The sequence below is a fragment of the Diorhabda carinulata genome, chromosome 6, assembly GCF_026250575.1.
Source record: "Diorhabda carinulata isolate Delta chromosome 6, icDioCari1.1, whole genome shotgun sequence".
NCBI classification, from domain to species: domain Eukaryota; kingdom Metazoa; phylum Arthropoda; class Insecta; order Coleoptera; family Chrysomelidae; genus Diorhabda; species Diorhabda carinulata.
Window position 1 is genome coordinate 20153573 of NC_079465.1, and position 14697 is coordinate 20168269.

The following is a 14697-nucleotide window of genomic DNA, read 5'->3' on the forward strand; positions in this document are numbered from 1 at the left end:
ACGTCAACAAATGTATTAACATGTATTAACAATCTAAACATTTATATTGCCTAAAAAGTTCTAAAATAACAACTGATAACATTTGTTAATTTGCCATAATTAATTTACGAAAACCAACAAATTTTTCTTTTGATAAAGATTTTGTAAACATGTCAGCACAATTTTCAGAAGAACAAATATACTCAATTTTAAAAACATTTTTCAAACATAGGTCTTTTACAAAATGATATTTAATGTCAATGTGTTTTCCTCTTTTTGAATTTTAAAAACTGTAGCAATAGCACTGAGATTATCATTCTTCAAAATAACTTTATCGTAAATATCGAAATCACTCAAAAGACCTTTTAAATTCACGATCTCCTGAGCTGCTAATGCTGCGGCGATATATTCCATTGAACTTATGGCCACACAATTTTGCTTCCTTGAAAACCAATTTATGGGATTCTTGTTATAAAAAGCTACAAATCCTCTCACACTTTTTCTTGATTGTCTTTCGCCACCCCAATCTGAATCACACGTAGTAACCAGTCCCGTATTTCCTTTTTCAAATAATAAACAATATTCTAATGAAGAGTTGAAGTAATGCAAAATTCTCTTGACTGCATTCCAAGTTCTGTTGGTAGGTTTATCCAAATAACTTTCTAAGTAGTGATTCACTTTGACATATATCTGGTCTGGTAGTTATTGAAATGTACAGAAGACTGCAAAATAATCTTCTATATGACTTATTTTCTATAATTAGTTCATCTTCAGGTCCGTTAAGATTTACTTCTATTGGTGTCGAAATCGATCTTGTTTCTTTCATTTCAAATTCTTTTAAAAGTCGTTTTATCATTTTGGTCTGATGTACTTTTATTCCTTTTTTTGTAAATTCAATCTGCATTCCTAAAGAATGATTGATCTTTACTCATTTGTTTTACTTTAAATTCGCTATAAAGATCTTCAATTAAGGTGTCTAAGAATTCTTCTTTTCCTATAATCAAAGTATCATCTACATATAGCACTAAGTATACTTGATCTTCAAAATACAAACAATAATCATATTCAGATCTTTTAAACTGCAACTTAGTCATAATTTCATTAAACTTAATGTTCCAACATTTTGGTGAACTTCAAAGTCCGTACAATGTTTCTCTTTCAACTGCCAATGAGAGCATCAAGCGTATTGTTGAAATTCTGCACACTGGAGCATAATCAAATTCCATACGTTGTTGTGGTTCTTGAAACCCCCGTGCTACTAATCTAGACTTCCTAGTACCATCCTCTTTTATTTTAAAAATCCATTTTATCCATTCTATCCATGTTTCCAATTTCCTGTTGGATTGAAGTTATTTCTCAATAGATTCTCGCCATTCTGGTTCTTTAATAGCTTCTTGATAGATTTCTGGTTCCCCTGTTACTGAATTAAGGAAACAATAAGCGATATATATGTCATAATCTTCTAAATATCCTGGCCTTTTTACATTTCTACCTGATCTGGTTAATGGCAATTCTGGCAATGCAACATTTTCTTGAGTATTATTTTCATGGTCTGAACTATCTGCTGTAGCATTATTTTCGCCTATATCATTATGTCTTTGTAAATTTTCTTCTGAAGTTTTCTCTATAATCTCTCTTGGTTCACATATCACCTGTTGCTTATTTGTTTCTTTATTCTGATTAATCGCTTTAAATTCCATTATAGATTCATCAAATTTCACATCTCTGGACCGTATAATTTTTCTTTCATCCGTTAACCACAATCTCCATCCACCACCGCAATAATCAACCATAATTCCCTTCTTTGCTCGAGCGTCTAGTTTATTTCCTTGTGGTAATGGTATGTACCATGAACGACATCCAAAAACTCTGAGTTTTGTCAAATCATTTCTTTTATTCCATATTTTCGATGGTGTCACTCCTCTGGTTTAGATGGCAGGCGATTTAATTCATAACTTGACCTAACCAATTGGTTACGTTAGAATTTACAGTGGAAAAACTACATAAACTTATATAAAAGAATAAAACGCTGGCTGTTTTCTGACAACTCAAAGACGTCAACGTTTTTAAATTAATTGTCAAAATTGCACAACAACTGAACACAGACAAAATAGCGTGAACATATAGGGGCACTATCTAATACATACTAATATCTATATTTAATATTGAGCAGTCAGGGATGTTGCAAAATGTATTGCAAAGTTTTTACTGTATGTTTTCTAAAATTCGTAATTTTTCTACTACATAAATGTGAATCTACTTCTAGCATGACATAAACATTTAAAGATTTGTCTTGAGTTATTGTAGGAATCAAATAAAATGAGTTTTTTCTATCGTAGCCTTCTAAATATTCAATATTGTAACTTTTATTTGGTTTAGATACTGTAAATGTAGCTGTAACTCAGAAATTATGGCATATAGGTATAGAGAATATTACATGAAAAATAATCAGTATTATTTTCTAAATAATAAATTTATGAATTTTCTTATGAATTTCTGGAAACACAAAATATTTAGGGTGATCCATTCGAAATAACAACGCTCATTATTTTTCCGGAAAAAGAAAATATCTGACAACAATGTAAATACCACCATAATGCCGGCCATATTACAAGATCCTTGCGCACAAAGATTTATAAAAATTTTACAAGCCGTTTCCGAGATAAATAAGGCGTTCCATATATAAAACTGACTCTGTATGAATAATGAAACATATGCTGTATAGATTGGTATTTTTCAAACAACTACCTCCACTCTAGGTCATGCCAGGTACTTCTGGGACCATCGTCGTTCGTAAATTGTTTAATTCGCTCCGTTTATTTTACCAACGGTTTCACTCACAAAATAGAATTCCCCTTTCACCACCCACTCAAGTATTTAATTTTTTTTATCTTTACATCCTTCTTAAAATATATTGTCTTCTGTTTTTGTATTCCCTCTGATAAAAATTCTCTATACTACTCCAATAAGTAGCAATAAATCTATTCTACTACCAATTACTAGTACCTTACTAGATTGAACAATTAAAAATTTTTTGAGAGAAATCTTCGAAAGATTTTCTATTTCAAATAATATGAAAAGAAAAAAAAATTTTAAAAAATTTTCAAAATTAAACTTGTTTATGAAGACTTCCTGTTTTATGCATTCATTAATGTGACTGTATTTCCTTTAACTACTGCAGGTCTTTAAAATGCAGGTTTTCCATACAGATCTTCACCAAATCTAATTCCCTAAAAAGTTATTGTGTCTCACCCCAAATAAAAAGTATACAATTAGAATTTTTTTATTGCTATATTAGAGTCTGAATATTTATCTCTTTCAGGTGATTATAGATCTTGGTAAACTCAACCCTATAATTCTTGGTTCGATTTGCAGCCAGGATTTCGCGCGGATTGAATTTTGGTCATAGTACATAATGTCTTAAAATCATTTATATCAGGAAAAGTTCATGTATTTAGTCGTTTTTCATATATATTTATACAATGTGGTCAAACCAAAACGGACGAATTCTAACCCCGATAAAATTTAAATATGTATTGCACATTAACAAAAATCGAAAACATAGTATGTTGTAAAAATAAGACGGTTCTGAAGTTTATCATTTCTCTTTACACTATAACATATAGAATCTCCACGTTTGCGTTTTTGATGGCTTCACTTCTTTGTTCATGTTTGGTATGTTTTCGTACGCTCTAGAGTTCAAGTAGCCCTAAATAAAAAGTCACTGTAAGTTGAATATAGTGAACCATCGAAGGAAAGTAGGTTTTAGAAAGTTTATAGAAGTCCTACCCTATGAGCTGTATGTCTATTCTGTTGAAAACAGGTGTTACCAGGGACAATGAGATTCCTTCAAATATATTCTGGTAGCGGGTATAATTCTTGTATGTTATGTTAAGCCATAATGAAGCCCAATTATTACTCTTTTAAAACTATTCAACAAAGTCAATTAAAATTATATGGTTATTGAAAAAATCCACAAAAACTGAAACTCCTATTTTCCACAACTCTCCCAACACCGAGGTAAGTTGTGACAGGAACCAAAGTTGTGACAGTCATGTTCTTATATTACATATTTTTGTAATATATTATAAACAAAGCACGTTTTATACATAGAGAACATTAAAATTTAAAATAATAGTAAGAAACAATAACATGAAGTATTAAACATGAAAATAACAAGTATTAATTTTTGTATCAGTATTTATGGCTTCATAACGAGATCGGTCAAAACTCATAATCCAATCTGACAAACAGTTATGACAGATGTATTGCAGCTTGCCGTCGGTGCAATCTTCATGAGACCAGCCTTTACATTTCAGACATTAAACCTATTTCTCATTTGTTCTGCTACAGAATTCAAGGCAGCAAGCTCAAGCAATAATAAGCATCTTCTTCGGCATACACTCCACACAAGCCATGCGATTTTTGAAAACTTTTCAACATATTTTGCAACATCCCTAATTGCTCAATTCTTTTTATCTCTATCTTTTAATTCCTGAATATTGGCAGGTTTTGTTTTATAAACGATGTTTTTTATAAGTATAATACTATTTTCCAATAAATCTAAATACGCCAGACCATTCAAGTTACTCTCAATGAAAAAGATACCAATTATTTTGTCGCCTAGTATTCCAGCCCATACATTCAGTTTTTCGGGATATTGGGTGTGGGATTTACGCAACCCACGAGGATTGTTACGTGACCAGTATCTACAATTATGCCGATTTAAGTTTCCATTAATACAAAAAAGGGCCTCATATCAAGTTACCTGGATATTTGTCTAGTACTAAGAGTGGATCGTCTTCTAACAGGACACAAACATCTAAGGATTTGTTTTCAGTTGATTCAGTTTGTTTATCGTCCTGAATTGGGATAAATCTTTTATTGAACCAGTTTCGTCAAATTTTTCCACTAATTTACTCACAATAATTCTATTTATGGGATTTCGGTTAGGATATAGATTATTAAAGATATTACACGTTTCTCGTTGACTTCTACGCCTATCACAATATCCTAATATCATTAAAATATCAATTCGTTCTTTTTCAGATAAACGATCCATTGTGAATTTCAATCAACTCCAACAATAATAAATTATTGAAAAGTCAAATTTGTTATTGTAGCAGTTGTAGCTAAATAAATGTCTTATTTTAACTTCGGCGAAGATAACGCAAATATAACTATAACTCCAAAATTATCGCATTTAGGTATAGGGAACATCCGATAAAAATAATAAGTATTTCTTAAGAATTTCGAAAAGCGACAAATATACAGGGTGATCCATTTGAAGTAATAAAGTTCATTATTTTTCCGGAAAAAAAAAGATCTGACAACAATGAATATACCATCGTAATACCGGCCGTATCACAGAAATTTATAAAAATCGTACAAGCCGTTTCCGAGATAACCGAGGCGTTCCACATATAAAACTAAAAAAAAAAATTCTAAAATTACAAAAAATTATTTTATATTTTTGTATCACTACGATTGTGAATAAAACGCCAGCGAGTTAAGGAATTTCGAAAATATACATTTCAGTTAGTAAGGTTTTTCTTGTAAATAAAACTGCAAAACAAACTGGAAACCTTTCGATCAAAAACATGCTCTCAAAGCTTTCTACGATTATATTAAAAGAGATCAAAATAATTTATATATTAATGTGGAAATAGGATTCATAATTGATTCAACCCATCCAGAATTAGGTGCATCACCTGATGCATTGAAATAAAATGTCGCGATTTTGTTTGCGTGGTCTTCAACAGAGTTATATTGTGAAAGGGTTTTAATTAATGAAGATTTGTGGTATTCCCAAATGGAAAAAGCCAAATTTTTTCACAAGCTGATAATTTTAACTAAATTAATAGGAAAATTCTTCACAAAAGATGCAGAACAGTTTTGATGATTGAAGACTGATTGTGAAATGTCAGAAAGAAAGTTGCAATAAAAACTGGTTTCAGTTTGAATGTGTTGGTATGAAAGATGTATAATACTTCCAATATCAATTGCAGAAGCGAGGAACAATCAACTGTCCACGTGGACTCAGCATATCCACTATTTACCAACGAAAACCTCGAATTGTAAGCATAAATGAATTTCTATTGGTCGAAGCTGTCTGAAGGCGTATGTACACAATTTCTTGGAAATATTCCTGCCATTCTACGATAAGCTTTGGCGGCTTGGTGAGATTAATTTGATTAATAGATTTCCTTAATTAAATAGAAATATGGCGGTTTTTAGACTATGGGCGAATGAAATTCCTCAGTGTAGTGAGAATAAAGACAGGTATGAATTAGATAACAAAGATTTAGGTATACAAACACTGCAAGTTATTTTAAATATATCCGAATGTTTAACAAAGGAAAATATTCAGCAATCTGATAATGCAATCATAATAAGAATTAATGAATTAACTAAAATAAATAAATTTTCCAATTATCGAGTAGTCATGAAAGATGGTTTGTATTTTCAATACAATGTGAAGTTATGAAGTACATTATGAATAAATTGAAATAAATGAATGTAAATAAAAAAATGTTAGATTTTGGCATAAACGTCAGGAATCACAGATTTTTGCACTGAGGTAATTGCATCCTTCATATTAGAAAACTAAATAAAACACTCAAAGTTTTAGTAAATGAATTTATTAGAAAATATCGAACAGAAAAATTAAATAAAGTAACAGTATGTTGATATAAAATTTAATAATTATAGACTGAGTAAATTATTTGATATTTACATTCAAAATAAAATTAATTCAGTATTTTCGGTGATCATTCACTAAAAATCATCTCGCACTACATCACAGTGGAAGCAGAAATAAAATTTAATAAATACTTAGATAAGTATTATCTTAATTTACTCGAAATCAGCACCATTCACAACTAGGGAAACAATATGTAATATTAAATATTAATTTTTGAGTGAAAAATGTTGGTAAAAAAAAATAAATATCGTGGAATTCCTTTATCATCGATACCTAGAATAGAAATAATAATCACTTATGAAATTCAATAATAGAAATTATTCTGAATAATCATTCATAGATAATTTACCGATAAATCTTATCAAATCGAGAAAACCTTATCAATATAATAATGTTCATTCAATATTTAGTTGATAAACTTCTAGTTAAATAAAATGAAATTATTACTTTCTGTGTTTTCTAGTGCTTTGTTGTTACTATTTTCCAATGAAGAACAATGTGAAAATGAAGTTCTATTGACCGATTTTTCAATAGACGACTGTATTGCAAAAAATACTGAAAATACTACTTACTATTATTCTATTGATGAAAAAACGTGTATTCCTGGTTGTACAGAATACGATTATGATGGATATTACCGACGTAATTGTCCATGTGTACCTGGATATGTATGCGAAAAGAGGTGTTCTGGAAGTAATGAAGCAGCCCAATACAAATGTAAAGTGGATACAGAATGCAAAAAGTTTCTCAGATCAAGATGTCTTCCTCAATGCATATCAAATGATAATACATGCATGTCTTATTATGCAAATACCTCCGATTTTTCTTACTCAAAATCATCAGCTTGGTTCAAACCGGATTGTCAGAATGATGGTTTTTGGAAATCAAAACAATGTAAAGGTGGAGTTAATGGAAAATGTATCTGTTTTGATAAATTTGGTACTAGACTATTTGGTGATACTTTTTATTCCAAAGCAAAAGATATGACATGTGCTTGTAGTCGAAGAAAAGCTGAACTTATGGCGGATGGTCGAAGTTTTGTAGCTTTTCACTGTAACGATCTTGGTAATTTCGAGAAATTACAATGTGACAGCGGCGTTTGTTGGTGCGCCGAAGAAAAAACTGGAGAACCGACTTCAATTATCGTACCGGAAAAGGCGATATTTAAATTGCCCTGTTACGACGTTACAACTGTCGGTAGTCAATATTTGAGACAATGTGACAGTGCTAAATATGCCATGACACAAATTGAACGTACCTTAAAAAACCATGGTGTTACGTTTATAAATCTAGGTGTTAGATTATGTGACGGGGATGGTGCTTTCGGACTTTACAATATATCAGATGGCATAGCTTACTGCACTTCACGAGATGGTAAGCACATAGGTGGTTATCAGAGTGATTCCAGTACAAATCTTCAAAATATGACTTGTAGGTGTGCCAGAGATTACTATAAATATCATCATACACTAACATGTGAAAGTAATGGAAATTACAGGGCATACCAATCTGTTATTCAAGACGAGACCGACTATATTTATTGTGTTGACAGTGACGGATTTCAAAAAAGTCCCCTATCAACTGAACCACCTGATTGCACCAAATATATATAAGATTCAAACATATTCTCAAGTAATCCGTAAAGTCTAGTCTGACTGAACTGAAAATGAAGATACTTTATCCATGTGTAAATTAAGCAGCTTTAAAAATTTTGTGTATTTGCCTGTTAAATAATCATTTTTCGGTATGTTCGCTGATCCCTTCATTTTCTCCTTTCACTTTATTGATTTCGACTGTATAACGGAAGCTAATATGAATAACGAAATTTAATTATCAAGTTTCCTTATGATAATTTGATCAAGATTTTTCTTACTAATGGTGTTATAATAATTGATATTACGTCCATCCATATTACTGTCATCAATCTTGTAGTTATTATTAGTTTCAGATCTTACATAAATTGAAAAAATATATACTTTTATATCTGCTATTTTTTCTTTGGAATGCTATGTACCTCTTTTAAATATAGTATTTACTAGCTGACCCGCAGTGATGCATTACCGCCTAGGTCCGTGAGGCCCGGGCCTAGGGCGGCACAATTCGGGGGGTGGGGGCGGCAAATTTTTCAGAATATCAAAATTTTAAACCTGATGTAATGTAACGACACTACATTACAAGGATTTATTCTGATTTTCTTTTTATATAAATTTACGGATAAATTTTTATGAAATAGAATGAAATTCATTTTCTAATTAATTTTTTGATTCATGAGTATAATACTGATAAATAATGTTTTATAACAGAAATAATTGAATATTGATAAGCTTTTTTTCAAGAATTTTTAAAGCTCTGTTGACTTTTGTATCTCTAGTAAAGTCAATCTTACATGTGAAACGCTTCTAAAATTGCACAATGTTTTCTTATTTTCTTTGCAATAATTTCGGTGTTTCATAAATCATAGAGAATTAACATTGTACAAATTGATATTTAGTATTCATTCAAAATTCATTTTTTTGTTGGTATATAAAATTATTTTTGTTTTTTAAATGATTTCTATAGAATAAAAGAAATGAATATATTTATTCCATACCTAATTTTTGGAAAAATAAAAATTATTCGAAGAAAATAAAAATTCAATTAAATTGGTGATTTATTTTCGCAATATTGTTGCATAATATTCACGTATATTAACGAGCTTTTAACGCTTAGAGTGATAATTCGTTAATATTGTGATATAGCTGCATACATGTGATTCTGTTGTGATTATGAATCACACATAAATTTTGATCCATAATTTTTAGTCAGAGGATTTTATTTATGTCATCTTAATGTCAATAACTGTAGTGAAGTGAGAGTATTGTGAACAATGGATATTAAGAATTAGTTTGGGTGGGAGAGTGAGAGCGTTACACATATTTACGGAAAACAAGAGCGCACGCTGCACGCAGCATGTATTGACAGAGGTTTGACTTTGCTTTGTTTTACTTATAAAAGTAAGCATCGCGCTGTATACAAGAAACTTCAATTATTTCAGTTTTACGAAAGCCGTTCAAGCGTAAGAGTCTCATAATTTTATTATTGTGTTTCGTACCATTAAAAATTTCAACCATTTCGTTGAATTATCCATTTTTTTAACTAAGTTGTCAAGGTCTTCTGAATTCAATTTTTTTATTATCCATGAGTGATTATCGAAAAAGACTAAGCGGTGCAGAATATCGACTGACTAAAATTCCAAAAATATCTAATTTTATGACAAGATCAGAAAAACTTGTAAGTGATGATCAGCAAGCATCGGGTTCATCAGACGTAAATATTTTGATACACTTATTGCAAGTATTTTTTTTTCAAATAAAAGATTAAAAATAATTTCTCATAAATTGAACTTCAGCCGGAATTAGATGACACATCAGCCCAAGATACCGAAGAAATACAATCAAATCCTTCTTTATTGCAAGATACAATTACAAACAAAACGCCATCAATTTTTCTTTCATCAGAAGATGCGGAAGAAAGTCATTCAACATGTAATATGTTTCAATTGAGTGATGATCCCATGGAATTTAAATGATGAAACACAAGATTTCATAACTATATACGGTTTACCACAAACTAATGTAACTGATTTTAAAAATTTACGAAATGTTTATAATGATAAAACGAGGTTTTGTTCTAAAAGCTTATTCCAACGTACTTTAAAGAACGGAGAAATTCAAAATCGCGAGTGGTTAATTTATTCAGAAAGTAAAGGATCAGTATTTTGTGCTCTATGTTTATTATTTGGTAAGAGTGGTGAAATAAACGCTTGTACTGGTGAAGGGTTTAGAGATTGGAAAAACTCAAAAGCGCGCATTGAAGCTCATGAAAATTCTGATTTTCACAAAACTAACATCAGTCATTTCAAAGCTCGAGCTGCCATTCAAGGCCACGTTGATCAACGTTTAATGATGCAGCTTGATGAAGAAATTTTATATTGGAAAAAAGTTTTGCATCGCGTAATTGTGATAATTAAATCCCTCGCAATAAGAGGGCTGCCATTTAGAGGACATTCAGATCGAATTGGAGATCCCCATAATGGTAATTTTTTAGGTTCAGTTGAGCTTCTTGCTGAATTTGATCCGTTTTTATCAGAACATTTAAAATTATATGCGCACCCTGGCCGTGGAAATATTTCGTATTTATCTAAAACAATCTACGAAGAAATTATATTATTAATTCAAAATAAAGTATTGCAACATATTTCTGAAGAAGTGCAATCTGCTAAGTATTTTGCTGTAATTGTGGATTCCACACTTGATATTGCTCATGTTGATCAATTTACGATAATTATTAGATATGTACGTAACAATGGTAAAATTGTCGAAAGATTTCTAGAATTCATTCCAAATACTGGCCATAAGGCTAAAGATATTGAAGATGCATAGTTAAAATCGCTTGAGGATAATGGTTTATATAATGAATTGTCGTGGTCAGTCTTACGACAATGCAAGCAACATGTCAGGTTTATATTCAGGAGTGCAAGCACGAATCAAAACAAGTAATCCTTTAGCTGAATATGTTACTTGTGCTGGTCATTCTTTAAATTTAGTGGGAACTTGTGCAGCTGAATCTGTTACCGAAGCCGTAGACTTTTTTTCTACTTTGCAAGAAATATATAATTTTTTTACCGTTTCAACACATCGTTGGGAGATTTTGACACAGCATACAAGTTTAAGACTTAAAACTCTTTCTCAAACTCGTTGGTCTGCTCGACATAATGCATGCTACACATTAGAAAAAGAGTGGCCTGGAATAATTGTTGCACTGAACTTTATTGGCGAAAACAAAGATGAAAAACCTACTACGCGAGCGGAAGCTAAGGGATTGCAGCAAAAATTACAACATTTAGAAACAGCAATTCTAGTCATTGTTTGGAATGCAATTTTGGATCGCTTCAATGCTGCGAGTAAGAAACTTCAGGATTCTCAAGCTGATTTATCATCTGTGATACAAATATACAGTTCTTTGGCATTATTTCTACAAGATATGAGAAATAAACAATTTTCTGACTATGAAAAAAAAGCAAAGCACTATCTGGAGTTCAAAATTACTATCGATATGACACCCGTCGTAAAAAAACCCGAAAACTTCATCCTGACGAGTCACGGGAGAATGAAAGAACAGCTGTATCTGGAGAAGAAAATTTTCGAACCAACATTTATTATCCAATTTTAGATACTTTAAGTGTACAATTGAAAGAACGTGAAAGTAGTTATCGTAATCTTTACGAAAAATTATATTTTTTTGATAATTTGTATGAAATTGATACAAATGAATTAAAAATTCGCGCAGATGAATTAGTTATTAAATATCCTAATGATTTGGAAGAGACTTTCGCGAATGAATGTATTCATTTGCCCTGTCAACTCAAAGATTCTCTATTAAACACGAAAGATATACGTTCCGCGCAAGGAAATATACAATTTTTTGTATTATCAAAAGCTTCAAGATGTTTATCCGAATGTAGACATTGCTTTACGTATTTTTTTGAGTATTCCGGCTACGATCTGTTCAGGAGAACGATCTTTTTCCACCTTGAAAAGAGTAAAAACGTATTTACGTGCAAGTATGGCTCAAGAAAGGCTCAATGCTTGGGCACTACTTTCAATTGAAGCTCAACTAGTTCAAGAAATTAATTACGATGATATAGTTGATAATTTTGCTCAGACGAAAGCCAGAAAGAAGATATTTACAAATTAAGTAATACATTATAGTATAAGAAAATTGACTGTTATTTATGTTGTTAATATTTATTTGTATTGTTTAACAATTATTTTTTACGAAATAAATATTATATCTAAATAATATAAACGGTCTCAAAGGAATAAAATTTCATCCGTTGAAAAAGGGCGGCTAATCAGATAGGGCCTAAGGCGGCAAAAAGCTTGATCCGCCACTGCTGACCCGGCGAAGTCACTTCCGCCTTAAAGGCAATAAATAAGCCGATTTTTGAATTCATTAAGTTAATTTTTTTATTAGAAAATAAAAAAAAATTAAGTACATTAATGATTCATTATTGTTTCTGTATTTTAGTACATAGGCTGCTCTTCACTTAAGTAACTTGTGATACACGGCATTTTTTGTTTTATCATCAGGCGCAAAAACAAACAACGCAGATGGTCTTCCGACCCTTGAACATGCCACATATAATTGACCATGGGAAAAACATAGATGTTCTAGATTCAAACCACAAACTTTTAAGGATTGGCCTTGTGATTTGTTGATGGTCATGGCAAATGCAAGAAGGATCGGAAATTGAAGACTTTTAAATTCAAACGGCATATCGGTTGGGAATGAGAGCTTCCCCACCTTTGAATTTTCCTTTCAGTATCGTCGCCTAAATTACATTGCTTATCAATTTTCTAACCACCAAACGCGTACCGTTGCACAGTTTTGGTTGGTTTATGTTTCGAAGCATGATTACTACGGAGCCAACCTTTAGGCGTAAATTGTGCGGTAGTAAGCCAGGCACATCCAAGGAGTTTAAAAATTCAATTGGATAGTTGGTGGCTTCATCTTAATTTGTAACGCAGTCAATAGATTTAAATGGATGCGTTTTTCCAATGATCTTATTTTGAATTATGTAATTCAGGTCATTTACATTTTTATTCGTTCGTCTTTTGATGAGACAAAATTACAGAAATTATTTGGAAATGATATCAATTCTCTCGATTCATCGACAGGTACTTGACTATTACCGATAGTCAGCAATTGCTCAGAGAAATCTTCAGCAGATGCATCATTAAGCATCTCTGGCAACAAACTTGAGAGTAGCAGAATGTTTGTTGTCAGCTGCAGTTTCTTCACATAGCGCCATAGATTCGACGATTTGAGGCAAGCGTTTCGTCGGCAGCCGTAGATCTTGGAACTAGTAGCGGAAATCTCCAAACAGAAAAAACCATTGCTCCTCCAAAACATCTCGGGTCATTGCGTAAATCTTTCAATGTTCGTTTAAGTGCTTCAAATGCAAGTTTATGCACCATTGTGCTTTCGTCCCAGATAATGATTTTCGATGCCGATAAACTTTGGCCATTGCTGAGTTTTTTGCAATCTTACACATTGGTTTTTCAATAGTTTGAAGATTTAACGGTAATTTTGATGCTGAATGAGCCGTACGGCATTCTTCAACCAATGTGGCTGCTATTCCAGAAGAAGCAACTGCAACCGCTATGTTGGATCTCGCACGAATAGTGGCTGAAATTACTGACATGAGGAATGTCTTACCTGTTCCACCAGGGGCATCTAGGATACATAAACCACCATTTCCATCATCGATTACCTTCATTAAAGTATCAACTTCCTTTTGTTGGGAATTCAACAGGGTACATTCGTTCGAACTACTAAATCTACTTCGTGGTGATCATATTCACGTTCCCGTTCCAATTATCGATTAAATGCGTCATTCATTTCACGATTTGGCGCTGGCATTCCTAACCTAATTAATAAACTACCGCACATGAGGTAACACATATCCTCGATCAAGAGTAAAGCACGATTATATATCTCCTCATTCATTTCAACATCGTGATTTCTGGAACTGACACGAATTTGATGTAAAATATCTTCTGACATATTATTCTTGTATTTGTGCCATAGGTTACATGGGTTTGATGGAAAGAATAATATGCGTATCTGACTTGCAGATGCTGAGATAATGGCTCAGCGATTGTCGTATCCCAATAAGTATCGTTTTCTAATAAGTTCAGTTCTTCACATGCAGCACTATATGTTGGGAATAAAACACCATTAACAGTCCTTAGTGTTTCAAATGACGTTGAACCACGCACATTTACCAGCAACAACCGCCAATAGAAACATTAATCATTCTTTGGATGAACTGTATACATACGACCAAAAGTATCAGTAGAACGCACATTCGGATAACCAGGAACCGCATCGCCTTGCTTCCGTCTTTGAAAATTCTTCGATGAAGCATTCCAAGTATAATAACGTATCATCTCCGAGTAAAGCAAAGTTCG

At 32.0% G+C, this 14697-nt stretch overlaps 3 protein-coding genes across 3 annotated transcripts; 2 read left to right on the plus strand and 1 right to left on the minus strand.

Moving 5' to 3' along the window:
• Positions 1–216: 216 nt before the first annotated feature.
• On the minus strand, positions 217–835 carry LOC130895766 (uncharacterized). The gene is made up of 2 exons (XM_057803310.1): positions 658–835; positions 217–539 (listed from the first exon to the last, which is right to left on the minus strand). The coding sequence occupies exons 1-2, from the start codon at positions 833–835 to the stop codon at positions 217–219; spliced, it is 501 nt and encodes a 166-aa protein (XP_057659293.1).
• Positions 836–7085: 6250 nt separating this feature from the next.
• LOC130895069 (uncharacterized) lies at positions 7086–8672 on the plus strand. The gene has a single exon (XM_057802187.1). The coding sequence runs from the start codon at positions 7117–7119 to the stop codon at positions 8293–8295; it is 1179 nt and encodes a 392-aa protein (XP_057658170.1). The 5' UTR covers positions 7086–7116; the 3' UTR covers positions 8296–8672.
• Positions 8673–10227: 1555 nt separating this feature from the next.
• On the plus strand, positions 10228–11103 carry LOC130895767 (zinc finger MYM-type protein 1-like). The gene has a single exon (XM_057803311.1). It carries the CDS (start codon positions 10228–10230, stop codon positions 11101–11103), a length of 876 nt encoding a protein of 291 aa, XP_057659294.1.
• Positions 11104–14697: the final 3594 nt, after the last annotated feature.

Coding starts and splice junctions, on each gene's coding strand:
- LOC130895766 (XM_057803310.1), bottom strand. CDS start 835: ATGATAAAACGACTTTTAAAAGAATTTGAAATGAAAGAAACAAGATCG. Junction 540..657: donor CAGACCAGATATATGTCAAA/GTGAATCACTAC, acceptor TATTTGAAAAAG/GAAATACGGGACTGGTTACT.
- LOC130895069 (XM_057802187.1), top strand. CDS start 7,117: ATGAAATTATTACTTTCTGTGTTTTCTAGTGCTTTGTTGTTACTATTT.
- LOC130895767 (XM_057803311.1), top strand. CDS start 10,228: ATGATCCCATGGAATTTAAATGATGAAACACAAGATTTCATAACTATA.